The 26,236-nt window shown below is 46.8% G+C and overlaps 1 protein-coding gene across 3 annotated transcripts in view; it reads left to right on the forward strand.

Moving 5' to 3' along the window:
• The window catches only part of Tbc1d22a (TBC1 domain family member 22A), a 311,077-nt gene that overhangs the window by 158,471 nt on the left and 126,370 nt on the right, over window positions 1–26,236 (forward strand). For 2 of the 3 annotated variants that reach the window (XM_046429243.2, XM_046429242.2), the window contains exon 9: window positions 2,028–2,137. The exons of the other annotated variant lie outside the window; for it this stretch is intronic. In XM_046429243.2, coding sequence (XP_046285199.1) covers window positions 2,028–2,137 — 110 coding nt within the window. The remainder of the gene's footprint in view (window positions 1–2,027; window positions 2,138–26,236) is intronic. 3 annotated transcript variants of the gene reach the window in all.

Here is a 26,236-nt window from a genome sequence, read left to right on the forward strand (position 1 = left end):
TGCCCGTTGGTGAGCTCCTGAGCCCCAGATTCTGTGTTTAACCAGGTGGAGGTGACCACCCCCACCCTGGCAGCCTGAGGAGTTCAGGAGGCAGTGCCTTCTGAAAGTCTCTGGGGAGTTTATTATGGGGGGTTCTCAGGTCTGATGCTGGGCTCCTGGGCCCACAGGCTTCCAAGGCCAGACTCTGCAGGACTGGAGCTCAGTGGATAGAGCTGTCCCCACGTGCTGGAGCAAGAGCCTGAAACCCTGCATGGCCCAGGGTGGATAGAGGTGCTGGAGCCGCAGGTGTCCCAGGCTAGCTTTGCCCCTTGTGTGTGGGCTTCTCGAGGATCTCAAAACTCAGTGAATACAGCATGTGCTGCTGTTGTCCGTGCTGTGAGTCTGCTCTGCTGTATGGTGTACTGTGAGCACCATGTCCTGAGAGAGGGAAGCCAGGTGCCCATGGCCACCCAGAGTGTGGCTGCACCCACATAGAGAGAGCTGGCATTTGGGTGGTGGCTTCCAGGGACTGTGGGAGGGACAAAGACTTCTCACTGGGGTGATCAAAGGGCTCTGGAATTGTTGGTGGTGACTGTGTGACTTTGTGCATATGCTAGAGACCCCTAGCTTGTAAACTTACCAAGATTGACCTTTATGGGATATGGATTATGTTTCAGTTTAAAAAGCCCCATAACCCATATAGAAACACCCTCTTACTGCCTCAGAAAGAGGCATGGTGGGATTGTAGGCACCGACCCACACTGGCTGTGTGTCCAGGACTGTCATTGTCTTGTCCCAGCTCTCGAGGTCAGCCCCCACCACTGGATGGTGCTGCGGAAACACTCTTCCCTTGTAGCTTTCTGGTCTCTGCTGTGAACCAAGAACCAGGGAGGCAGTGTAATTACTGCTGGTGTGAGCTAGGACCTTGCAGGGAGGTGGTGTGCTCACTTGCTTCTGGTGGGAGCTAGGACTGTGCAGGCTGCTATTAAGAAGGTTGGTGTCAAGGGTGGATAGCAGGTGAACAGGAGTTGAAGCTCTGGTCCTTCCTGGGAGCCATGATGCAAAAAAACAGGCTGCTGGCACAGGGCTGTTTTGTCTCCACTCCCTCCCTGTCCGTAGTGTGGTGGAAGTGGGGATGTGACAGAGGTAAAGGGTGATCATATTTGAAACACAGGGAAGGGGGCCTGGCTATGACGAATGTGAATGTAGCAGGTGCTGCTGTTGTCCATGCTGTGACTGCACGTCTGCTCTGCTCAGGACTTTCTGAATGTATCTGGACTAACCTGCCTTCCTTCTTAAAGAACATGTTCCTTGCAAAGATGCATGCACATTTTCAAATAAAATAGAAGAAAGAAAATTAAATAATAGGATCCATCAATTTTAAACATTTGCGAGTGCTATGCTGGATGGTAGCAGTTTTTGTAAGGATCTGAAATTACGTTGTTCAAATATCTGATAAGTCATTTCAATTAGGCATCTGTTTTGCATTTTAAAAACTTTTAAGTTATGTTTCCTCATTAGGTGTGTTATACTTTCAGGAGATTTCTGAGTGCATGTTGTCAGTTATTTCTTTGAAGCACATCTGTGTTACTGCTTTCTGGGGTGTTTGATCTTACAGGAGTATTTACACAGTGTAGTTTGGAAACTCTAACCTTAGAAACAGATTTTTAGAGGAATTACTGCTCAAGGAATATGTAAATATATTACAGAGTTCAAAAAATTTGATGGAGAAACTTACAGATCTGTTAGGAGTAAGTAATATATTCTAGGTTCATTCTGGTCAGAATGTGAAGTGCCTGAGAAGTAATAATATACAATATATTAATTATGTTAATTAATTGGAGAGGATTCAGAGTATAATTTTCTGCCACTAATTAGGTATTAAAATGGAGGCATTAAGTGATGAGGTGTGAGACGCCACAAGCTGGTTGGTGGTAGGAAAGAGTGGGTGGGGGTCGACAGCGCCTGGGGTCTCTCGTCGCCACTTCCTGGTGTTGTTTACTTCTGTGGCTAATTGCACCTCGTCTTTCCCTGCTGGTGCTGCCCAGAAGAGGAAGACGTGGATGCGGTGGACGTCTCCAGCGTGCCTGAGGAAGTGCTGCGCAACATTGAGGCCGACACCTACTGGTGCATGAGCAAGCTGCTGGACGGCATCCAGGTGAGCCTGGCAAGGGCCGCGGGCGTTGGGTCCAGCCCACAGGCCTGCTCCCCGACCTGAGCCTACTCTTACTAGCTTTAGAAGCGTCCGTTTCTGCATCTGGAGCAGCAGCCCGCCCTCCTTAAGGTGACGGGTGTGAGCCTTGTCTTTGTGTCCCTGGGTGGTCATGATGTCCTGTTCAGGGTTTCAGCGGGAAGGTGGTACAGTCTGCTCCCTGTGGCTTCTGGTTTTTCACCCTGTGCCCACAGAGGCCAGTCTCCAGCTGCATGTGGATTGGTCCAGGAGCCATGGACCACATGTGGCCAAGAGTGCTTGGAGGATATTGCCCTTTAAAGGGCGTCAAGGTCAGTGCTGCTCATGTCTGTAGTACCTGGGCCCACGAGCACATCTTAGTTCTACCAGCTGGGTGCCAGGCTCCAGTGTTGGAGACTGTGGCTGCCTCTGGTCCAGCATGCCGTGTGGAGGTGTTGTCTCCTGCACCCCTGCCGTGTGCTGGGTGTTGTTCTGTAAACCCAGGAGGCCGCAGGGGTGTGAGGTGTGAGGCCGCAGAGCTCCCCCTGGGCTGCAGCACCTGGAGGTGGTAAGCATGGCCGCTGAGGACTGAATGTGGGGGGAAGGGACTCCAAGGACTTGTCAGACAGGAGGGCAAGCCTCGGCAGGGTGTGGTGGACGGAAGCTTTTGCAGGACTAGACGTTCGTCCCAAGGGTCACTGTGGGAGCCCTCATGCCCAGGTCCCTGCAAGGGTTCCTCCCAGCTGCAGGGCGGCCTTCCTCCAGCAGGTGGGAGGCAGGGCCTGGCTGCGCTCATTTTGCTTTTCCTGTACTGTTGTCACCATAGCCGTGCCTGGTACCCCTTGTTAAAGAGGTCTCAGCTCTGCTGCTGGATCTGCCAGGGTTAAAACAAGACTTTATGAAGTTCAGTATGAAGGTTAATTTTAAAAAATGAGCCACGTTGGTTGCATGGAGGAAAACCGGGTCTGTATTGCTTTTGATAACTGAGGAAACGGCGAGAGAAATTCGAATCCCTTCTGTAAGTGAAGAGTGGAAGCCCCGCATCTCCCGCTAATCGGGATGTGATCGTGACTTATTCTGTTTCTTGTAAAGAAAAATGTGCCCGCTAGAGATGTATTTTGGCCCAAGTGTCAATTTTTCATGTCTGTCCTTTGTTAGGGTTTTCTTATTTTTTATCTTTCCTTCTAGAACTTAAGGCTCTCCCCTTAGAAGAGGGATTGAATCATGATGTAAGACTATCAATTCCCACTGTCGCTTCTCTGGTTGTAAGTGATGGAACTCGTGCCATTTAAAAACAAGATTATCTGGCTGCTGTTTGTAAATAAGATCAGCTGTACAACACGGTCGGTCGATGCTGGTTTTCCTTTTCCCCTGAGCTTGTTGCTGAGGACAGGGCTTATGGACAGGCTGGCACTTCTCGGTGCACACTCACCCCGAGGCAGCCCAGGGGAGCTGTCTTCTCTCTTTTTCGTGGTCACACTTGATTCCTGTGAGCCTCCCCTGAGCTGCAGTTGAGTGATGTCAGTGACACTGTCCAGGGACGGGGGCACTGCTTTGATTCTTAGGGCTGAGGTTGCCCTGTGACCAGAGTCAGCCCCTCCCAGGCACTGTTGGGGTTGCAGGCAAAGACTGGCATTATTTTAGGGTTAGGTATGTGTGAGAATAAGAGCTAGTTAAAATTCCAGCTTGTGCGAACCAGAGTGTCAGCCCCTGAGGGCCCAGTGCCTCTGTCCATGGTCCTGGGCCACTCTTGTCCCTTTTCTTTTTCCTGCTTCCAGCCTCCTGGGCCTCAGCTGCTGCTTCTTAGAGCTGCTTAAGCATGCGTCTCTGCTCATCATCACTCTGATTAGAAGTATGAGGGGAAAACTCTGTCTTGGTTCTGTTTGGTGCTGACTCCCAGCTGACCCCTCACCAGTGTTCCCAGCTGCTTGCCAAGGTCAGGCTCCTGGTCAAGGTGTGCCAACCATCTATACCATTGCAAAGAGACTGCAGTGGAGCCACTGCACTGAAACTGGGTGCTGGGCTCTTCCTCCTGAGGAGTGAGAACTGCACATGCATGTCTGGGGCCACAGGTGTTGTGAGTGGTGGGCAGTAACAGTGGGTGTGGAGTGGCAACTGATTGTGCCTCCTGCATGATGGTGCTTCCTGGAGTTGGTGCTGAACCTCATGACAGATCTGAGGTGACACCTGCACACCAATGCCAAGGGAGCTGGAATCACCAGCCCAAGGTGGTCGGGCTTGCGTGAGAGCCCACGTTCTGACCCTTCAGCCAGGGGTCTGTGTTCTACTCTGACCGGGGCCTTTCTAAGTTGAAGTAGGTTGCATGCGTTCCATTTTGCAGAGTGGGTTCCAGAGTCACAAACCACCTGTCTATTTTACCTTCTGACATACTGGACAGTGGTCGCTATGCTTGTGATTCACCTGGGAGTCTCAGTCTTTCACGCTGTATTCCACGAGGTTATGGTAATTGACCAGTTAACTCTGTTGACTTGGCCAGAGTGTGGTGAGCATCTTCCTGTAGAGGATCTGGGCTCGTTTGGTGAGTGTGACAGCACTGCCTTGCTGTCCTGGGGAGCCCAGCACCACTGGGATGGGCTGGGAGAGATGGCTGGCAGATGAACACCCACATGCAGCCTGGGAGGCCCATACTACTCTGCAGCAAAGGCCCTGTGACGCTGGGCCACAGTGAACAGAAGGTGTTTAAATGCATTGCTGGACTCCTTGCCACCAGGGGAGGCTGTCCATGAAGAAATGGACTCTTCAGCCACCAGGGCAGGCCCTCCAGGAAGAAATGGACTCCTCAGCCACCAGGGCCAATCCCTGAGAAAGAAAGAGTGGGGAGCCTCCCTGGTGGCTGGTGCACTGGAGGCATCAGATGCAGGGTTAGGTCTCCCGTGCTGGCAGCGTGTGGAATACGGGACAAGCTGGCCCTGCCCAGGGAAGTTGAGGTGCTGTCCAGAGCCAAAGCAGATGGTCCTGCCGCGGGCAAGCCAGGTCATTGTTTCAGGACCCCTTGGCATCCTTAGAACAAGAAGAACCAAGGAGCTGCCCACCAGTTCTCCTGAATACAAACAATTTAAAAGTATTTAGTAACTTGTTTGAAACTAATTATGGCTAACCCAGGGTATGCTATTATTTTATGATATTATTTCTATAATGAATTAATATTTTCTATAACAGAAATATTTAGTGGTGAGAAAGGCTCCCCCTCACCATTTTGTAAATTTCCTTAGTATCTAACTTAATAGAAGACAAAACAACCATTTATGTTGGTGTAGTCAATATATTGTAATTTGGCGGGGGGGGGGGGCTTGAAGGACATGAACAAAATTCAGCCATACACAGGTATGTGGTTGGAAAAGGGAGCGTTTAATATCTTTTCCAGGTAATTGTGGACTTTTTCTTTAATACTCTATCATAACTCAATATTTGAGGTTTCTGAAGTCCGCTGCACCTCACACACATGTCTGGTGGCGGCTGTTGCACTTTGTGGCTTTTACTCACGTGTGGCTCTGGAACCTCACACACAGTCATATGGGAAACGCTGGGCGGTGCGCTAATGCAGGGTTGCTCAAGGCTGTCATGGGTTGGAATCCAAACTTGGTTGTGTTGCCCTACAGTGTCAGAGCTTCACGTTCACTGGCATTACGACATTCCCAGCATTCTCATGGAGAAGCTGAAGCCACCAGGCCACAGTGGGGAATGAAAGTCTTCCACAATTCAGGTTCTGTCTTAAAAGCTCAAATACCATAGTGGACAACAGTTACTACCCATTGTTTTCTTGAAACAACAGGCTGAGTTCATTTTTGAGGAAATGTCTGCTGGAGACTCAAATTTTAATAACCAATTTGTCTCACGTGCTTGTCCTTTAAGTAAAAATGATGTTTTTTGAAGAAGGTGTTCAGTCTGGCTCACACAGAAACCGCCACACTGAGATCTGCCTTGGGAGGTAGTGGCGTTGCTCAGCAGGCACCACAGGGTGTCACATAGCCTTCCTGCCCTGCCCCATGGAGTGTGGGACAGCTGTCTCCTCAAGAGCGGGACTAAGCTCATCTTAATAGCATGATTAGACTGGATTTGACTGTAGTGTTTAAGTTCCTACTTCATCAAGGACATTCTTAAAGGAAGCTGCCTTTTGTCTTAAACTGTGGCATGTGGCATTAGGAATGATTGTGGCCTGGCATGAGTTTGTGGTGCTGCATGCATTCCTGCCAGCTGACTCACACGGCTTGTGTCCACAGAGCAGGTGCTAACAATGCCAACATCCTAGTTTTGTCATGGAAATGGTTTTGTTCTCACACACTACTAGAGAAGGTCTTGGGGACACTGGTAGGTGACTGGCCAGCCTTTGAGAACTTTTCCCTGAAAAAAGCGTGGTCCCTATCACAGATGCAGCTCATGAGAGAGTGCCAAGCAAGCTTACGAGGAGTGCCCGAGGAGAAGACCTGGCTGCCGTTTTGCGCTGTCGTCAGGGGCTTGGAGTGCCCCAACAGAGATGGAAGGGCCTGGGGTGGGAGGTTCAAGTGGTGAGGGTAAAGGAGCAGTTCAGAATCAAGAATGAGATCGGAGATTTTCAAAAGAAGTAGAAAGAATTTCTGGTAATCAAAATAATAGTCATTGAAATTTACAACCCATTAGACACAGAGAGAATTAATTGACCTCAAATGTAGTTCTGAGAAAATTACTGAGTAGGCAGCATAGCGAGATGCTGAAAATAAGACAGAGATTAAGACCTGAAACAGAGTATGAACAAACAGATCTAGAGAGAGAAAATGTATTGGAGAAGAGTCAGTGTTTATAAGATTATGGCTGAGAATTTTAAGTTATTGCTTATGTGCAATAAACAAGTCCCTAGAAAGATGAATTGAGCCAGGTGCGGTGGTACACCGCTCTAATCCCAGTGACTCGGGAGGCTAAGGCAGGAGGACCACAAGTTTGAGGCCAGCCTCAGCAACTTGTCGAGGCCTTAAGCAATTTAGACTTTGGCTCAAAAAAAAAAAAAAAAGGGCTTGGAGCTGGGGATGAGGGTTAGTGTTAGGTGCCCCTGGGTTCAATCCCTGATATCAAAAAACAGAACAAACAAAAACAAGGAAAGGTGAGTTAAAACAAAATCTCACAGAGACATGAGAGTGAGTCATGAGTAGGAAAGACAAGAGTGTCTCCAAGGACAGGAAGGCCAGTGACCTACAGCTGGAGATGAAAATAGACGGGAAGCCAGCTGCAACAGAAAGATCCCCCACTGGGGGACACTGGCGTGGTGTGCTTGGCGTTCTGAGACAGTAGCCGTCTCGCCAGTGGATTTGAGACTAGGAGCACCCGTGTGCTGCTCAGGATGCCCAGGGGAACAGCTGGGGGGGCAGCGGGAGGGTTAGGAGAAGTGCAGCAGGTAAGCGCTCGGCTCTGTGCGGGCAGGTGGCTGGGCAGCTCTCAAGGAGCCTGGGCAGTGTGGGCTCTTGGCTGAGGTGGCTGTAGGGCAGAAGCATGGTTAGGGATAGGTACTGCCCAGGGGGAGTGGGTGAACCTACTGGGGAAGATGCAGCTCACAAGGTGATTTCGACAGCACGTTGGGTCCATTACAGAAGTAGAAGGAAGGGAGGAGGAGGGTGAGGGCAGGGAGGGCAAGTGCAGCAGGGTGGCCAGGAAGCAGGGCCAGAGCCGGTGCCCCTCCATGGGTACCCTTTTGTGGTTAGCCCGTGGAACTGGGGTTTGGACCCATCCAGTCTGACTGCTGCTTTCCTGCCTGTCAGTAATTAGTAGGTCAAGCAAAGAAGAATTGGTGAGATCAGGAGCCTGCGTACTGCAGTTTGTGAGCTGGACCCAGTGGACACCCACAGCCCTGGATGCAGTGTCAGGGGAGGGTTGTTCTCTTCTGCACGCACAGGACCTGTATGAGAATGGCTGTGCCGGCTGCCACCACGGTGCCCTGCAGACCATGGTCTGGGTAGGGGATGAGCAGTGCAGAGGTGCATTCTGGACTGTGCTGAACCATGCTGGCGTGGCCCGCCCAGATAGCACAGGCAGAGGTGTGTGGGTTCTCAGTGTGACTGGGAAGCTGGGTTGACAGTTGGCAGCTAGGAGCAAATGGCTGGGATCCTGGCGCTCTGCAGATACTCAGCCCGATATGTCCTTTGTGATGCATTGGTGCCCTCCCCACGGGCATTTGTTCCAGAAACATTCTTTTTGTGCTCATTTCCTATTGGGAGGAAAGGAGAAGCAGCCACCTTTCCACGACTTGGTCTTGTGGGAGAGACTTCACTCACAAAGTGATGCTAGAAGCCACTGCTGGCTCATTCGAACAGGGACATGAGGTCATTGACATCGCCTATAGGCCGTCCAGCCTTGCAGAGGCACGCGAGCTCTGTTTGGCCCAGAAGGGAGTCCTCCAGGGCCTCCGCAAGTTTAATCTAGGTGACCTGAGACAGGCATGGTGGGCCAGGTACAAGGGAGAGCACCAGGCAGGCTCGGTGGGCCTTGTTGGCCATGGCAGACACATGCCCGTCATGGTGCAGTGGGGAACTCACCTAGGCCTGAATACCAAATAAACTAAGGGCACTGTCTGCGAAAATTAGTGCCTGGGAGAGGGAGAGTTCTCCTCCTCTTTCCTGCCAGCTGGTTTTCAGGGAACCTAATTAGCACCATTCACTCCCCACCCCCAACGGCTGCGGTCCCAAGGCTAGAGGCCTCTTAAGAGGAGCCAGTCTCCCTTAGAGCACTGGGCTTTTGTAAACACACAACCCCCAGGAAAGCCTTACACATGATCATGTATCATTTCTTCTGAAACCTTGTGCACAACCATGTATCATTTTAGACTAGAAAATTTATGATATTAGATAGCCTGTAAATGTTGTGAAAAACTAGAAAGGGGTGCTCAGAATCTGGAGTGCTGATCTCTGGGCCCACTGTCGTAAAATAAACTTTGGTTTCTCCCACTCTTTGAGTGCCCTTTGCTGCTGCTTGCCCGATTCCGCAACATTCCAACGGCAGAAGTGGTAGGTGCTCTGCTGCCTTCTCAGGTTGCTGGTAATTCTTTGGGGTGCTTTCTTGTGGTTGCTGTAATCAGAGATTGTAGGGCGTGGCTGCCTGCTTCCCAGTCTTGGGGCCTGCACATGTGGCTGGGATGGCTCCTGGCTATCAGCCAGGAGGCAGTGCTGCGGGTGGTGATGGAGGAGGTGGACCACCTCAGGATATGTCCAGGACTCTTCCACCCTCGTGGACAGCTTGTGCCTTCCCTTACAGACTATGGGGTGGGTGTACACGTGAACTTGCTCCACCCCTCTGACCTTTATTCTGATTGGCTCCTGTGCAGTAAATAAGCTGTGTGTACGCTTTGACTGTTCTCCCTGGCACATCTGATTGTCCTCCGGGAGGGAGGGCTGGGTGGGCGGCCAGTCGACCTTTACCTTTCTTGGCTCTTCCTGGTCCGGGTGTGCTTTTCCCCGCTTTTCCCGCTGGTCAGGAGGAGACTGGGGGCTAAAAACCCCGACAAGAGATAACTCTGGCTTTTAGTTGACAGATCAGGGTACTATGTGTCCAGCAGTGCACTGACTGTCCAGCCTTGGGAAGAATCTTCCAGTAAGGAATGCAGTGTGGAAAGAATGCTGGACTGGGAGTCAGCACATCTGTGCCTGGGGCTTTCAGCCCGTGGACACTGTTGAGGTACAGGTGGGTGCTTTGTCCTGACAAGAGTCGGGAGTTGCTGAGGAGAGTACTTTACTTGGGGTGAGACAGGTCTCTAGCATGCAGTACAGGCGGGTGGCCCCAGGCTGGCTGGTGGCCCGCAGGGCTGTGGTGTTGAGGTGGTGGTGAGGGGTTGCTCGAGTCATGATCTTGAGCTTCCTGGGAACCCTCTAATAAACTTCAGTGGTGAGCAGTCATGGCTGGCGACAGAATGTCTAGCTTTGCTTTCTCAATTGTGGGTAGCTTTGATTGTAAGCACCTTTTGAAATTCATGTAAGTTTAATTTGAGAAACAACCCATCTTGTGCCTTCCTCCCTTCCCTTCACTGTTGGTCTTCCTGACCATGTCCCTGAGCATCGTCATGTGTCTTGTTCTCTGCTGCCTGTGAGCTCAGCATGTGTAGGTGGGCTGGATGTGGGTTTCTAGGGCTCCCTCTCGCTGTGAGGCACAGCGCTTCCAAGGCTCCCCACCTTCTGGCGGAGCAGATGGGTCCCTAGGGCCTTACCAGGTGTGCTGAGAGGGTGCCAGGAGGTGGCATGAGTTTGCGAATCTCTTGGCAGGTCTTTCCTTTTCTCCTTGCCCTCGTGGATGGTGCCTTTTTGTGCTGATGGGTATTAGGATCTACTTTTGGGGGGTGATTTTTGGTGTAGATCACAGAAATACATCTGAACCAGTTCTGTTTCTTGGGTATTTCTTTAAAAAGGGTTGTATTGAAACAGGGTGCTGGTTCTGGGCCTGCTGAGGCTGGCTTTGAATGTCTGCCTTCTGGGGTGGAAGCGGAGGCCTGCCATGGGGTCCTGGCCCCCCTCCCTGGGGTAGTTAGAAGTTCCAGGCTGGCCATATCCTCTCAGGCTTTCAGGGGATTATTCTTGTGCTTTTGCCAGTCTTTTCATTTCTCTAACAACGCTCACACCATTACTTCCTGAATTACAGCTTCCGTCTTTGCCTACCCTGAAGTCATTCTATTACTCTTGGATTCATTACTTAGCAGGACAGCTTCTTTCAGTAGAAAAGAACCATTGTCTTTTATAATTAGCCATTTACATTTCTTTTCCCTGGGGAAGAATCCTTCAATCTCAGAACTGGTTGGTGGCCTGCAGTGGGATATGGGAAGTGGCTCTGTTATCTTGGAACTTGCCAGTGAGAAGGCCAGGAGCCTCCAGGCCTAGGGTTAGGGCTGCAGTGGCTTTTTCTTGGCCTAAGGCCTGCCCTCAAACAGGGCTCAGTGAGTGAATTGAGAAGAGGCCAGGGAGGTGCAAAGGGCCAGATGAGGTGATAGCTTGTGCGGGAACCCTTGGAGAATTCCTGTTCTTAAAGTGGTTGCTCCACAGAGAGAAGCCAAAGGAAATCCAGAGGGGTGGCTTGGGATCCTCAGGAGTGAGTTCCCAACAGCTGGGACTGGATCAGTCTGTGTCCTGGGATGCTGTCTTCTTCTTTTGCCACCTAGTTCAAAGGCAGAGGAACAAAATGGGGCTGGCTGTTGCTTAGGAGAGAGGCGGGGACCAGCTTGGCCCTCAGCTCTGGGTGCCTGTGCATGTCAAGGAGAGCAGGCCTCACCCCGAGGAGCAGGGAGCAGGCAGCCTTCACGTGGAGCCTGTGGGTGGAAGAGGATGGAGGAGGCACCTTGTCTGCTTCCACAGGGCGAAGGCATCCCAGTTCCAGACAGGGCGTGCTGTGGGTGTGGAAGAGTCTGAGGGTGATTTTAGAGCCTGGTTGATAAAACCAAAGGTTCTTGGCAACATTTAGAAAGGTTTATTAAACAGACAAGAACGTGTTAGTTACTGGGCTGCAAAGGAAGATCCATTATCAATGAGTCATTGAGCAGCAAGCAATTTAAAAATGAAAATTAAAAAAATTTAATTTAAAATAGCATTGAAAAACATAAAAATCCATGTTTTTGCCTGAGTGAATAGTTTATTCCCTTTAATTACCAAGCTCTCCTTTGTCTGGATATATTGCAGTTTATCCGTCCTCCTGCTGGTAGGAGTCAGGGTGTCACGAACAAGTTTCCACGGGCATTCATGTATGCGTCATCTTTTTCCCATGCCTCATTTCTCTTGGGTCAATATCTAGGAGTGGACTTGGTGGTCACAGTGTAGAAGGAGTTGATAAGAAAGAGCCATGCGGGGGCTGGGGGTGGTGGTGGTGTGGAGGGTGTGCATTGGCTTTTGCCTGCAATCCCAGGGACTTGAGGCAGGAGGATTGCAAGTTCAAAGCCAACTTCAACAACTTAACAAGACCCTCAGCCACTTAACATGACCCTGTCTTAAAAAATAAAAAAGGGCTGGGATGTGGCTCAGTATAGAGAACCTGACTTCTAACCCCAGTACCCTCCTGCCACCCAACAGAGCCAGATTTTTTTTTCACCAAAGTGACTGATTGTACCACGTTACATACGCATCAGCTGTGCCTGTAAATTCAGGGTTTCCACATCAGCATACAATTTTACCAACATTACATTTCCCTCATATTCTTTATTTAGGCTGCATAGCAATTCTTTGAGATATTTATTTTGAGAATATTTTCTTGCATTCATGGCTTGTCAGTATATTTCTTGACAGTGCCTTCTGAGGAACAGAAAATTTTAGTTTTAATAAAATCTGACTCTTTTTTGTGGTTAGCAGTTTTCTGCGTCCTGACTAAAAATCCATTGCCTGCTCCTGAAATACCAAGATATTTTGTTTACTTAGATAGTCTTTAATGTGTGCTCACAGATATTTTGTAGTCTCCACATGTGGGTTTGGCTTATATTTTTAAAATTTATTTGTAAATATTTTGTTTGTTTTTATACTGCTTTACTTAGGATGGCTTTGTTGGTATTTTTACTATAGGGTATATGAAAAACAACTTATTTTTAAAAACTAGAATAGATTTCTAGCTATTATAATTTCATGTCGTATTGCTCCCAGACTTGCTGAGTTTACGTCTCCATTTCTCTCTCTCTCTTTTTCTTCCTCTTCCTTCTGTCTTCCCTCCCCATAGATTCTGTAGGTCTGGGTTTCAGTCAGAGAGGATATGGACTGCTTGTCTGTGCACCACAGTGTCTGGAGGCTCAGGTGGAAGACTTGAAGGTTGACCACAAGATGATTCTTGGGGGCTGGAATCACCAGACTCTCGTTCATTTAAAGATCTGGTGCCTAATCTTACATGATTTTCACACATACCCTCTTCATGTGGCTTGCTGTCCTATAAGCATGATGGCCTTAGGACAGTCAGACTTTTTCCCTATGGATCAAGGCTGTCAGTGAGATCTTCCAACAAAATATAAGATTCATTTGTCATGAATGAGCCTAATAAGTCACATATTGTGCTCCTATTGTGACTGAGAAGTAATGTCTACTCTACTCAAGCCTACCAAGATTCCAGGAGAAGGCAATCAGACTGTACCTCTTGACGTAGGAGTGGCATGGTCACATCCTAAAAGAGCACATGGAATAGGAAATATTGTTGTGTCCACTTTTGGGAAATATAATATACACTTCATTTTTTTCCAGGTAAGTTTTCATAATAAACCCACTTATTCTAGGAGTTTTTCAAGTTTTCTGTGTATACAGGGATGTCATCAACAAGTAAGGAGGGTATTTCTTCTTTCTTGCAAATAAATTTGGCTTTTATTTCTTGTCTTGATGTATTGTATTGTCAAGGACCTCAAGTGCAATGTTGTTAGACACAACGGGAAAAGACATTTATGCTTTCTTATAGATACTGTTGGAGAGGGTAAAGTGTCCAGGCTCTTACCTTTAAGCTCAGTGTTAACTGTTGTCTTTTTGTCGACAAAGGGTCTGTATATTTTATAGGCACCCTGTTTTTGGGGGGTGTGGGTGTGGTAGATTTTTATATTTGAAGAATGCTTGGTATATAATGGAAGTAAAGGATGATAATAGAATTATTGATACATAGGAGATGAAGAACAGGAAGACACATCATTGATTACAGAGATTTTTTTTTTTTTGAAAACCGACAATTCTTGTTTTATTAAATGCTTTTTCTGCACCCATTGAAATGGTGTAATCTTCCTTATTCTGTTAATGTAGTGAAGGGTGTGGATTAGTTTTTGAAGGCTAAGCCAACCTGCACTCTTGATATAAACCTACTTTGTCCTGAGGTAAATCCCACTTTGTCATTTTTGTCATAAAAATACAGCCCTCTTATATATTTCTGGATTCTTCTGATAATTTATTTTTAATGATTTTCATGATTTCCTCCTGTTCAGGAGAAATAATTGTCTATAGTTTTCTTTTTTCCTAATGTCATTTTCTATTTGGCATTAGGGAAATGGTGGCTTCATAAAGTGCTTCTGTAATTTCTGAATAAGTTAATGTAAGATCAGGTTTTTCTTTGTTGGGTACAAGATATTGAACCCAGGGCCACTCTACCACTGAGCTATACCTACATCTCCTACATCTAGATTTCCAGCCTTTTTTAACTTTATTTTGAGATAGGGTCTCACTAAGTTGCTGAGGCTGGCCTTGTGTTTATGTTTCTCTGCCTCAAGCTCCTGAATCTCTGGGATTACAGGGTATGTCACCACAGTCTGCTAATATCAGTATTAATTATTTTTAAAATATTAAGTAAAATTCAATAGTGAAGGCATTTTGGCCTGGAAATTTTTTTTTTTTTTTTTTTTTTTTTGTGAGTAAATATAAATCCAATTTCTGCTCTGGTTAGGGCTATCCAGTTTTTCTGTTTCCTGTCTTGTAATTTTTTAAAAGAATTTCGCCATTTTAAAAGGTTGTCTAATTTATTGATATCTTGCTATTTACCGCTTATCAAATTATTCTTTTAAAACCAGTAGAGGGCTGGGGTTGTGGCTCAGTGATAGTGTGCTTATCTGGCATGTGTGAGGCACTGGGTTGGATCCTCAGCACCACATAAAAATAAATAAATAAATAAAATAAAGGTATTATGTCCAACTACAACTAAGAAATATTTTTTAAAAAACGACAGAAACTTATTACAATGAGGTCTTTCATTTCTTATATTGGTAACTTAATTGAGTCTTTTTTTGACATATGGACTGTGTTGGTTTTCATGAGTCCTTCATAAGGACATGTCTTCTGTTTGTGGGGGGACATTTCAGTCTCTGTGAGGTTATTCTGGTCGATGGTGTCTCTTCTCTACCCTTCTTGGTTTTCTGTCTACTTTTTTTTTTTTTTTTTTTGTCAGTTACCGAGTGAGGACTTTTGAACTTACTTACTATAACTGGTGATGCATGTCTTCCTTTACTTTTGTCAGGTTTGTGTCACATATTTGAACCTTGGTCATTAAGTGTGAACACATATAGGATGATTGTGTTATCTTGATGAATTTGTATGTGTGTGTGTTATTTATTGACAGTGACACATTTGTCTTTGCTTCTGGCCATAAGTCTGTCTTGAGGTCTGGCTCATCTGATGTAACGAAGCCTTTCCATGCTCCTTAACATTGGTGATTTAGAGCTGTTCTCTTTGCTCTTGATCTGCTTCTGTCCTATTTAAAGTGTTTCTTATAGAAAGCTTGTTTTCTTGTATATTTATTGTGTCTTTAGTTAATGTACATTCATGTAATGTGTACGGTGTAATTGTATAGACGAGATTTAGGTTGTCATTTGGCTATTTATTTTCTGTTGCCTTCACTTTTCTTATTTCCACTCTTATTTCACCCATTCTCTCGCCTTCCCTCAGGGGTGAGCAATTTCACTTACCTCCCAGCTTCAGGCGTTCTCCGTATGGGCCGCCATCTGCCGCAGTCCGGCTGCAGCAAAATAACGGGTGTGTGTGTGTGTGTGTGTGTGTGTGAAGAGTAACTTGTGTACATTGATACAGCAGGAGTGGGAGCCGTTTATTGTAGGACAGGAGGGGTATATATACATTCCACACAGCTTATCTTAATTAACATAAACTAGATACAGCAGTCAACCAATAAGGAATCTCCACACTTAATGGCTCGCTGGCGTTACTTCACAAACCACTCCCTCTGGCAAAATGCCAGGCGCCATCTTGACTTGTTTACAGACCCTAACAATTTTCAATGAACTAAGAATATTTGAAAATTTAATACACTGTTTCTTAGAGCGGGTGTTTTCCATGTACTCCTTCATCTCCCTCAACAATCCTTTTTCCCCTATGGACACCTCTCATTAGTGTAGCACATTTATTATGATTTTTAAGCCAATACGGTATATTCCTACCAATTGAAACCCGTAGTTTATAATTAGAGATTCTTTTCTTTCATGTTCTTTTCCTGGTTCATTGTAAGTACACATTCATTGGTATAAATTCATACATGCATGTAATACAGCAATATAGTTTGGTCAGTAGCATTCTCTCTCTCCCTCCCTCCCCGGGCCCCTTTCCTCTACTGTACTGGTCTCCCTTTAGTTTTCACTAATTTCCCCGTTCCACCTTTCTTTTCCATTATCTTCCCTAGCCTCCTCAAAGGAGAGAAAACATACAACCCTTGACTTCCTGAGTTTGACATATTTTGCTTAACATAATGCTCTCCATCCATTTCTTTACAAATGGCTTAATTTCATACTTTATGATTGAATTAAACTGCATTGTGTATATATACCACACTTTCTTTATCCATTCATCCATTGATGGAAAGATCTGTAATTTGGCTATTATGAATTTTGCAGCTCTAAACATGGTTATGCATGTATTGTGATAGTATGATAACCTTAATTCTTTAGGATAAATACCAAGGAATAGTATGGCTGGGTCATGGTGGTTCCATTCCTAGTCTTTTATGGAACTTCCATACTGATTTCCATAGTGGTTGTACTAATTTATAATCCCACAGCAGTATAAAGTGTTCCTTTTGTTCTGCATCCTCCCCAGCATTTATTATTGTTGGTATTTTTGATTGCTGCCATTCTGACTGGAGTGAGATGGAAATCTCAGTATAGTTTTGATTTCCATTTACCTAGTTGCTAAAGATGTTGAATGTTTTAAAATATATTTGTTAGCCATTTGTATTTCTTCTTTTGAGAAATGTCTATTGGGTTCAAATGGCCATTTATCAATTGGGGTTTTGTTTTTGTTTTTTTGTTTTTTGGTGTGTGTGTGTGTGTGTGTGTGTGTGTTTGAGTTCTTGATTATTCTGCATATTAATCCCTTGTCAGAGTAGCTAGCAAAGAATTTCACCCATTCTTTAGAGTCTCTCTTAACATTCTTTATTGTTTCTTTTGCTGTGCAGAAGCTTTTTAATTCAATGACATCCTGTTTATTAATTCTTGGCATTATTTCCTGAACCTTGGGGTCCTATTGAGAAAGTAGTTGCCTGTACCTATATGTTGGAGTATTAACCCTACATTTTCTTCTATGAGCTGCATGATTTCTTGTCTAGTTCCTAAGTCTTTGGCACAATTTGAGTTAAATTTCATGCAGGGTGTGTGGTAAGAGTCTAGTTTCATTCTTATACATATGGATAACCAGTTTTCCTAGCACCATTTGTTAAATAAGCTGTCGTTTTCCCAGCGAATGTTCTGAAATCTTTGTCAAGGATCAGATCACTATAAATATTTGTCTCTTTGTCTTCTACCTGTTTCATTGGTCTGTTTGTCTGTTATTAGACAAGTACCATACAGTGCTTGTTACTATAGCTCTGTTTGAAGTCCGGTATGATGGTGCTTCCAGCATACCTTTTTTAGCTTTAGAATTTGCTGTGGTACTTCTAGGTCTTTAGTTCTTCCAAATGATTTTAAGTCCTTTTCTTTTTTTTTTGTAAGTTTTGTGAAGAATGTCATTGGTGTTTTGAGGGGGTTTCTTTGAAGCTTTTTGGTGCTGTGGTCATTTTATCAATATTAATTCTGCCTATCTATGAACATGGGTGGTCTATCTTATATCTTCTTCAGTGTCTTTCTTTGATATTTTGTAGGTTTCACTCCAGAGATCTTTCATCTTCTTGGTCAGATTAGAGATTAGGTATTTTGTTTTTTTGACGCTACTGTGAATGGAATTGTTTTCCTGATTTCTTTCTCAGCAGGTTCATTATTGGTATATAGGAAAGCTATCGATTTTTGTATGTTGATTTTGTAACTGCTACTTTGTTGAATTTATTTCTTAATTTTAGCAGTCTCCTAATGGAGCATTTTGGATCTAAGTATAGGATTATATCGCATGCAAACAGTGATGTTTTGATGACAATGACGACGATGATGACGACAACAACTACTACTACTACTACTACTACTAACTCCTCCTCTTCCTCCTCCTCCTTCTTCTTCAGTTTTATCTCTTTGTTTTCTTTTCTTACCTAATTGCTATGGCTAGAATTTCTAGTACTTTATTAAACAAGAGTAGTGGACATCATTGTCTTGTTTTGCAGTTGCTTTTACTTATTTATTTTTAAATTTTTATTTGTTCTTATTAGTTATATATGACAGCAGAATGTGTTTTGATTCATTGTACACAAATGGAGCACAACTTTTAATTTCTCTGGTTGTACACAATGTAGAGTCACACCACCTGTGCAATCATACATGTACCTAGGGTAATGATGTCCATCTCATTCCACCGTATTTCCCACCCCCAGGCACCTCCCCTCACCTCTGCCCAATCCAAAGCTCCTCCATTCTTCCCTTGGTAACCCCCCAACCCCTGCCCTTTATGGGTCAGCATCCACATACTGGAGAAAATATTTGGCCTTTGGTGTTTTGGGATTGGCTGTTTTCCTTAGCATGATATTCTCCAACTCTATCCATCTACCTGCAAAATGCCATAATCTTTGCTCTTGATTTTAAAGGAAATACTTTATTTTTTCCCATTTAATATGAGATTGGCTTTAGGTTTTTTTATAGATAGCCTTTTGAAAAAAAATTCATGAATGGGTGTTGTACTGCATTTTGTTGGAGGCCTTCCCAGCATCTCTTGAGATGACTGTGATTTTTACATACAATTCTGTTTACATGATGTATTTAATTGTTTGATTTGCATATGTTAAACCATCCTTGCATTCCTGGAATGAAATCAACTAGGTTGTGATGTATAATTTTCTTAGTGTGTTGGTAAATATCATTTGTTAGTATTAAGGTGTTTTTTTTTTTTTTTTGCATCTGAATTTATCAGGCATATTGGTCTGTAGTTTTCTTTCCTCAATGTGTCCATTTTCTGATTTTTGTACAAGTGATACTGGTTTCATAAAATGGATTTGGAAGTGTACCATCCCTTTATATTTCATGGAATAATTTGAGAGCATTGGCCTTAGTTCTTTTTTAAAAGTTTGGTAGAATTCAGCTGAGAATCCATCTGACCCTGGACTTTTCTTTGTTGGAAGGCTTTTTATTACTGCTTCTATGTCATTGCTTGTTACTGGTCTGCTTATGTTTTCCATATCTTCTTGATTTAATTTTGGCAAGTCAGTGTGTCTAGAAAGATATTCATTTCTTGCAGGTTCTCCAGTTGATTCAAGTGGAAGTTTTCAAAGTAGTCAGTCCCTAATGATTCCCTGGATTTCTTTGATATCTCTGGAGATTTTTCCTTTTTCATTTCTAATTTTATTGATTTGGGGTCTTCTTTCTTTTTCTCTTAGTTAATTTGGTCATGTGTTTACCTATCTTTTTTTTTTTTTTTTTTGAGGTGGGGTACTGGGGGTTGAACTCTGGGGAACTCAGTCATTGACCCACGTCCCAGCCCTTCTTTGTATTTTATTTAAAGACAGGGTCTCACGGTGTTGCTTAGTGAGTCGCTTTTTGCTGAGGCTGGCTTTAAACTCATGAGCCCTCTGCGTCAGCCTCTTGAGCCACTGGTATGTGCCACCGCACCCACCCACCATAATTTTTATCTTTTTAAGAAATCAACTCTTTGTTTTACTGATCCTTTCTAGTATTATTTTTTCATTATTTTGGTTGTGATTTTAAATATTTCCTTCCTTCTGCTGCTTTTGAAATTGGCTTATTTTAGTTTCTCTGGGCCTTGAGATGAATCATGAAATGTTTATTTGGGCCCTTTCTGACTTTCTTAGTTATAATCTTTCCTCTTAGAACTGCCTTCACAGTGTCCAGGAAGTTCTGATAGGTTCAGATGTATTGGGGTATTGTGCAGTTTTCAGTGTATTTCCAAGTGGGGTTTGCAGTATAGTTTTCCTGCTAGTTCTTTGGTGATTATCAATCTATTCTGATACAATGTATATTGTGTCACAGCTTGAGAATCCCACTCTCCATCTAGGTCACATGAGAGTGGGATCCTTCTTGGGCATCCAGCAGTGGTGTTGTGTGCAGTAGGGTCTGTGGGAGCCTCTGTGGTTGCTCTCCTTCCCCTGGCAGCTCTTTCTCTGGGTGTGCAAGCAGCCAGGTGGAGACCATTTGTAGGTGTGGCCATCCTCTGTTTTACCGTAGGAGTGGATGTCCAGGAGTGGACCTTAGGTCCTCCCACTTCCAGCTCTTTCTGCATGGGGCCTGTCATTGGTTTGGGCTTTTTGTCTCCACAGCTCTTATTGAAGTTTGAGTTGGTCAGTTTGTCTGTGGAGCCAGTCACACCGTCTCTTGGCGGGGTTTTAGATGCAGCTCAGCAGCAGAGAGTCCGTGCCTGTGAACTCCTCGTGTCCCAGTGGATTTCCAGCACTCACAGGAAAGGAGGCAAGCAGCCGCAGGGCAGAAGACGACACTGAACTAAATACCAGATTCTACTGCTACGTCTGTGAGACTAATTGCCATCAAAGCAGGAACGGCATGGTCAGCACTTGCCACAGTGACTGCCATAAATAGCCACAAAGTAGGCCTGCATTTAGGTCAACAGCCAGTGACATTTGCCATACACAGTACTAATAGCTGATGGTGAGGCAGGAATCATGTAAACCAAGCCGTTCTAAAAGACGGTAAAATACCAGTTCATGTAGGGAAAAGGAAATGTGGTGGGAGGATAAAAGAACGTTTATAGTAAGTGATGGTTTTAAAGAAGGAGGAGAAAAATAAATTTAAAAAAACAAAAGAAATAAAGAGAACAAGATAGATGGGCTATTAGAGAAGAAAGGAGAGAAAGAGAAACAAACAAAAGAACACAATAAACAAGAAGTTTTAACTCTCAAAAGACCAAGTAAAAATTACATAAAAATGTTGAAAATGAGAAAAAAGCCCCATGTATGTGTAGGTGTGTCTGTCCACAGGCCAGCCAGGACCGCCAGAGCATGAAAGTACAGGAAGACTATGGAAGAGCTGCCTCTGCTCAGGAGGCCGGGGCCGCAGACAGAGATGGGGGCCACTGTCTGCCAGACTGCTCTCCTTCCTCACCTCATGGGCTGAGTACCCCTCATTGCCAGCAGGGGCGGGCTTGTCCACACTCCTCTCCTGCTGCCTGCCCAGCTGCCAGCTGGAGTGGCCTGGTGCGGCTGTTGGCTGACATAGCTCCCAGCTTCCCTGCCACAGTGTGAGGCAGGACTGAGTGGCCAGTGTGTCAATGGGGCTGTGGTCCAGACAGACCAGGTCGGTGCTGTTGGGGTGGGGCTGCTGCAGAGCTCTCAGTGGGGTGTTCTGGAGGCCGGAGTTGGGCATTTGGGGCTGTGTGGGGTGGCATCTGCTCTGCAGCTTTGGTCAGCACGCCCCTGGGGCTGGGCCGGTGCCCACCTCTGCTGGGCCTAGGTCTTTGGGGCCTGACAAGAAGGCGGGGGAGGTGGGCAGCCTTACAGGTCTCACTGCAGCTCCTGACCAGCCTGCTCAGAGTCCCCACCCGCCTCAGCGGGTCACGTGGGCCACCAAGCTGAGTGAACTGTGCTTCCTCCTATCTCTGCCTCAAACCTCTGGCACAGTCTTCTCTGTGCTGGGCTCAGCCATGTTCTGTGGGGCACACCCTGGGCCACACTGCAGGCACGGACCGCGACAGTGTGGTGACGTGTGCTGTGACCTCCTCACTCTGCAGCAGCAGCAGCAGCAGCTGTGCGTGGCCTCCTCAGGATGGCTCTGCCTGGTCTCCAGGGCCAGCTGAGGACACAGGGCGCTTCTCAAACACCAGCTTGCCGTGCAGCTCAGTTCAGGCTGCTTTTCTGATCTGCAGGTTTCCTGTTGCGTTTCTCTCTGTGTCATCGTCCACTCTGTGGTGAACGGGTGCCGCTGTCCCCAGTGTGGCCCCGTGTACTCCTGTCCTTTGTTCAGTGTACCCAGATTTCTGAGTCCCTAAGAGTCTCTGAGTGTCCAGCACGGAATCTCAGTGAATCCCCTTTGACCCCTCGGTGAAGGCAGAGCTCCTGCTGCTGAGTCCTGACTGGAACGCAGCCTTCCTGTAGTCCACCATCATGAATTTCTTAATTAAGATTAATTTTAGTCTCTTAATTTGTGTACATTCTGTGGGTTTTGACAAATATCTGTTGACATAGGCCCACTATGGCAGTGTCACCTAGAGTTGTTTTGTGGCTCTGCGGCTTCCCTGTGTACCCTCCCCGTGCATCCCTCATTCCCTCTCCTTCAACCCCGTCAACCCCCAGTCTCCACAGTTTGGGCTTTTCAGAATGTGCTTGGGTGCAGTCCCCCAGCATGTCACCTTTCCAGGCTGGCTTCTCTTGAGTCCATGTCCACATTGGCCCACTGGCTGGCTGCTCTTCTAGTGGTGGCTTCACCCTCACCCAGGTGTCACCGTAGCTCCTGACCAGCCTGCTCAGTGTCCCCACCTGCCTCAGCGGGTCACGTGGGCCACCAAGCTGAGTGAATTGTCCTCCCTCCTATCTCTGCCTCAAAGCCCCTGGCACAGTCTTCTCTATGCCGGGCTCAGCCATGTTCTGTGGGGCACACCCTGGGCCACACTGCAGGCACGGACCAGGACATGCATTCCATGACAGACAGCCCTCGGGCACTGTTAGCCGACTCTGTGCCCCGGTCACCCTGGGTCTGCACACAGGTGTGTGGCCTGCCTGCCTGCCTGCCTGCCTCTGAGGTCGTCTGCAGCAGGAGTACTGGCTGCTCTGTCATGGGCCCTGGAGCCCTCAGTCCTAACTGCTGTACCGTGTCCAGCACCAGCATGGGAGTTAGGACAGGAGCTTGGGGCACACTAGGGGCAGACACTGTCGGAGGTCCTTTTAGAAACAGTCACTCATCTAATACCCCAGTGCCTTTGGCAAGAGCATTTCTCTTTTCAGTGTACAGATGAGAAACAGAAAATCTGAGAAATTAAGCTAGCAGGAAAAGCCAGGAGTGAAACCAGGCTGTGTGTATACTGTATCTCTGCTCTGCTTGTGGCCTCTGAGAGGTGTGTTACAGGGCCCTGTCCTTGTCCTTCCCTCTTCTCAGAGACTACAATGAAGACATTGCCAGTATCAGTGTAGCCAACACACTTGGAGGGACAGCTAATGTGATAGATGACATGATCAGGATTCAGATTGAGTTTAGCTACCCAGAATGCCAGCCGAGAACCAATCTACTGAACACCTAATAGGAATAAATGTGAAGTCCTACATTCAAGTTCAGAAACCCCTCTAGCCTAGGTCAGAAGGAAATGGCTTGGACAATTTGGGTACACCTTCAGCTAGTGCCGTGTTCTTACCGTCTTTCTACCTCGGTTACAGCAGTTGTTTCATGACCAATGTCCCCATCTTCTTTGGTCCTTTTCTGCAGTTTCTATACTGTGCAGCCAGAGCGTCTTTTCAGATACAAATCCTGTAACCATGGTGCTTGCCCCCCATTTCCACCTCGTTAACCTCATTGATGGCTTTGCATCTTTCTTACCAGCTGAGTGGCTTTCTCTTGCCTTTCCTGGCTTCTGGATGGGCCCTTGGCTGCTGGGCCTTCCTCCCTCCCTGAATGTGCTGTGCTCCCAAGGGCCCTTGTGGTACTGCCATACGGTGCTCTCTTCTTTGCCTGCTCACTCAGAACCACCATTCTCAGCTCAGCCCAGGGCCCGTATCCTCAGAGTGGTCTTCCAGGTCAGTCGAATTCTGTACCATACAGCAAGGTGCCCGGAGCACAGTTAGTTCCACACGTGTGCTGTGTGACGTGTGTGATGGGTGTTTGCTTAGCCGTAGATTGCCAGCTCTGGGAATGGAAGTTACTTTGCCCGTATTTCTCCCTGCTATGTCAGGACCCCAGACCCAGCCTGGTGTGGTGGCTCACAGGATCAGCTGAGCTATACTCACAGCTGAAAGAGAGGGAGTAGGATGGAGTCCAGTGGAAACCAGGACCTCTGAAGTCCTTCCCTGTGGAGCCACAGAGGACATGCTTAATTACCCCATCTGTGGGCCATGACAACACAAAGGAAGGGCTCAAGTATTACTGGGGACTCTGCCTGATGTGCACCCAAATTCCAGACTCCCAGAAGTCAAGCAGGCACTGTTTGTTGCCACACTGTTTGGTTAGGCACAGCGAGCCACTCTTGGTTAGGGAGTGCTGAGACCCACCCTGTCCAGGTTTCCAGATGCCAGACAGGGACCGGCTGGCTGCATACTGTGCAGGGGCAGCACCCAGGCCTGGTGATTCCAGTACTTTCCAAAGCATTGATACTCGGGACTTAATTTTCTGGCACATAGGAGACATCAGTAAGTGTTCAGTGAACAGATTGCCGTCAGGTGAGGTTGGCCAGGAAGGGCATTGGAGGCTGTGGGGAGGTGGCTCTCTGGTGCAGGTGGGAGATGCTTTGTCAGAGATGTTGACTATGAGCTGCAGGTCTAGCAGGGGGTGCTTTGGATCCTTCCAGCTGAGCTGACCAGGAGGCTTACGTCCACTCTCCTAAAAATGCTCTCTTGGGACAATACAAAAAAAAAATATATGTGTGTGTGTGTATGTGTGTGTATGTGTGTGTATATGTATATATGTGTGTGTATATATATATATGGGAAAAATGCTCTCTTGGGAAGGTTTGTTCTTCTGAAGAGTCGGGAAGTGCTATTGCTGTGGCTAGGGCAGCTCACTGGAGGGCAGCAGGTGCAGGTGCATGGGGTCCCCTTGGGCTGTGTCTGCTGATGCCAGCGTTATTTCTGTAATGCATCGCGCAGAAGGCTGCCAAGTCCAGAGACCTGCTTCCTTCCCTCCAACTGAAGTGCTTTGTAATTGCCCCCTTTTAAAAGAAGACCCCAAATAAAGATCTCAGTTTGAAAGAATATGCATGCTGCCTCTGTGAAGGGAGTGATATTAGTGTCTATACCCTTGACATTTCTGCCAGTGTTCAGCTCCTGGGTTTTCTCCGTTGGCTGTCTGTGCATATACTCGCACAGCAGATGTTTTCCGAGTGCTATTTTTCTGGCCTGGGGTGCTGGTGGGTGGAGGGCTGCTGGGAGAGAGTGCCCCAGGTGAGCCCCTGGTCTGCCTGGAGGCCTTGGTGGAGGCCAGTGTGGCCAGTGCTTCCCTTGAGAGGCCCTTCTCCTCGCGTAGCTGTGTAGCTCTGGCATCTGCAGCTCTAGTTCTCTCTCTTTGATGGGCCCCTTAAAGGCTTCCTGGCCCTTGGGCAAGGCAGTCTGCATCTTGGGCTCAATCACCAGTGCAGGCCCAGCCAGTGCCCAGCCAGGCGCCTGTGCTTCACCCTGCCAGGTACAGCTCTCCCAAGCATGTGCCTTTGCTTTTGGAGCTGGTCGCGTCTGTGGTCTTCCTGCTGCAGCCTACAGTCAGATTGCCAGGGCGTACCTGGTAGTGTTGGCAGGCCTTGTTGAAATAGGAACCTTTTTCTTTTTGTAGACTCTGGGTGTTGTTCTTTTCTCTTTGTTTGGATTTTCGACAACCCATTTTCCATCCCTGGGTTTGAACAAATTGGAAAAAAAAAAAAAAAAAGAGAGAGAGAGAGACCAAAGAATAACTTTATTCCTGCTGAATGAGGTGGCTTGATCTATCCTAATGTGATCCAGCTGAATGAGTCCCAAAGCTGTCCAGGCTCGCCTCCCAGCCAGTTGGGCCTTTGTCCTCCTGTGCAGCAGAGCCTCCAGGGAGTAGCTGACTCTGAGACTCAATGGGGGGCTGCACCCAGGCCATTTGTTCCTGGGTGTAGTGGATTGTCTCCTTGGAGAGGTGCTTCTGGAGGTAGAGGACAGGAGAGTTACCAGCTAAGCTCCCTTCGATTGGAAGCAGACCCCAGGTCTGGGGGAAGAGTCACCCTCAGCTTCTTCAGCTTGCTGTTTGCATAGCCATTAGGCCCCTGGTCAGCTAGCTGGGTAGTCAAGGAGATGCACAGTGCTTTAGCTCAGTGTAGTCTACTGTGAGGCACCTGCTCCGTCAGGTGTTCTTTTGGGACAACCCTGGAGGTTGTGGGCTGCTGGAGTGTGCTCCTGATGGCTCTGAAATTTGTCAGAACAGGACATTAGATAATCTGCAGGGCCTCTCTACACCTGAGGGTGCAAACCACTCTCTAGTTTATTTCTCATCCTTAATTCTACCAGCTGTGCTGTTCAACCCAGCTCATTAGAAATTCCTCCATGAGGTTAAATGACACTGTATAAATGTGTCCCAGATTTAAAAATAAACCTTGGTCTGTTACCTAGTTGCCTAGGAGAATAGGCTAACCTTTCTAAGTTCAGAGCAAAAAA

This window comes from Marmota monax, unplaced genomic scaffold (genome assembly GCF_021218885.2).
Source record: "Marmota monax isolate L192 unplaced genomic scaffold, Marmota_monax_Labrador192_F-V1.1 WCK01_AAM20220418_F8-fsc00051, whole genome shotgun sequence".
Taxonomy (NCBI): domain Eukaryota; kingdom Metazoa; phylum Chordata; class Mammalia; order Rodentia; family Sciuridae; genus Marmota; species Marmota monax.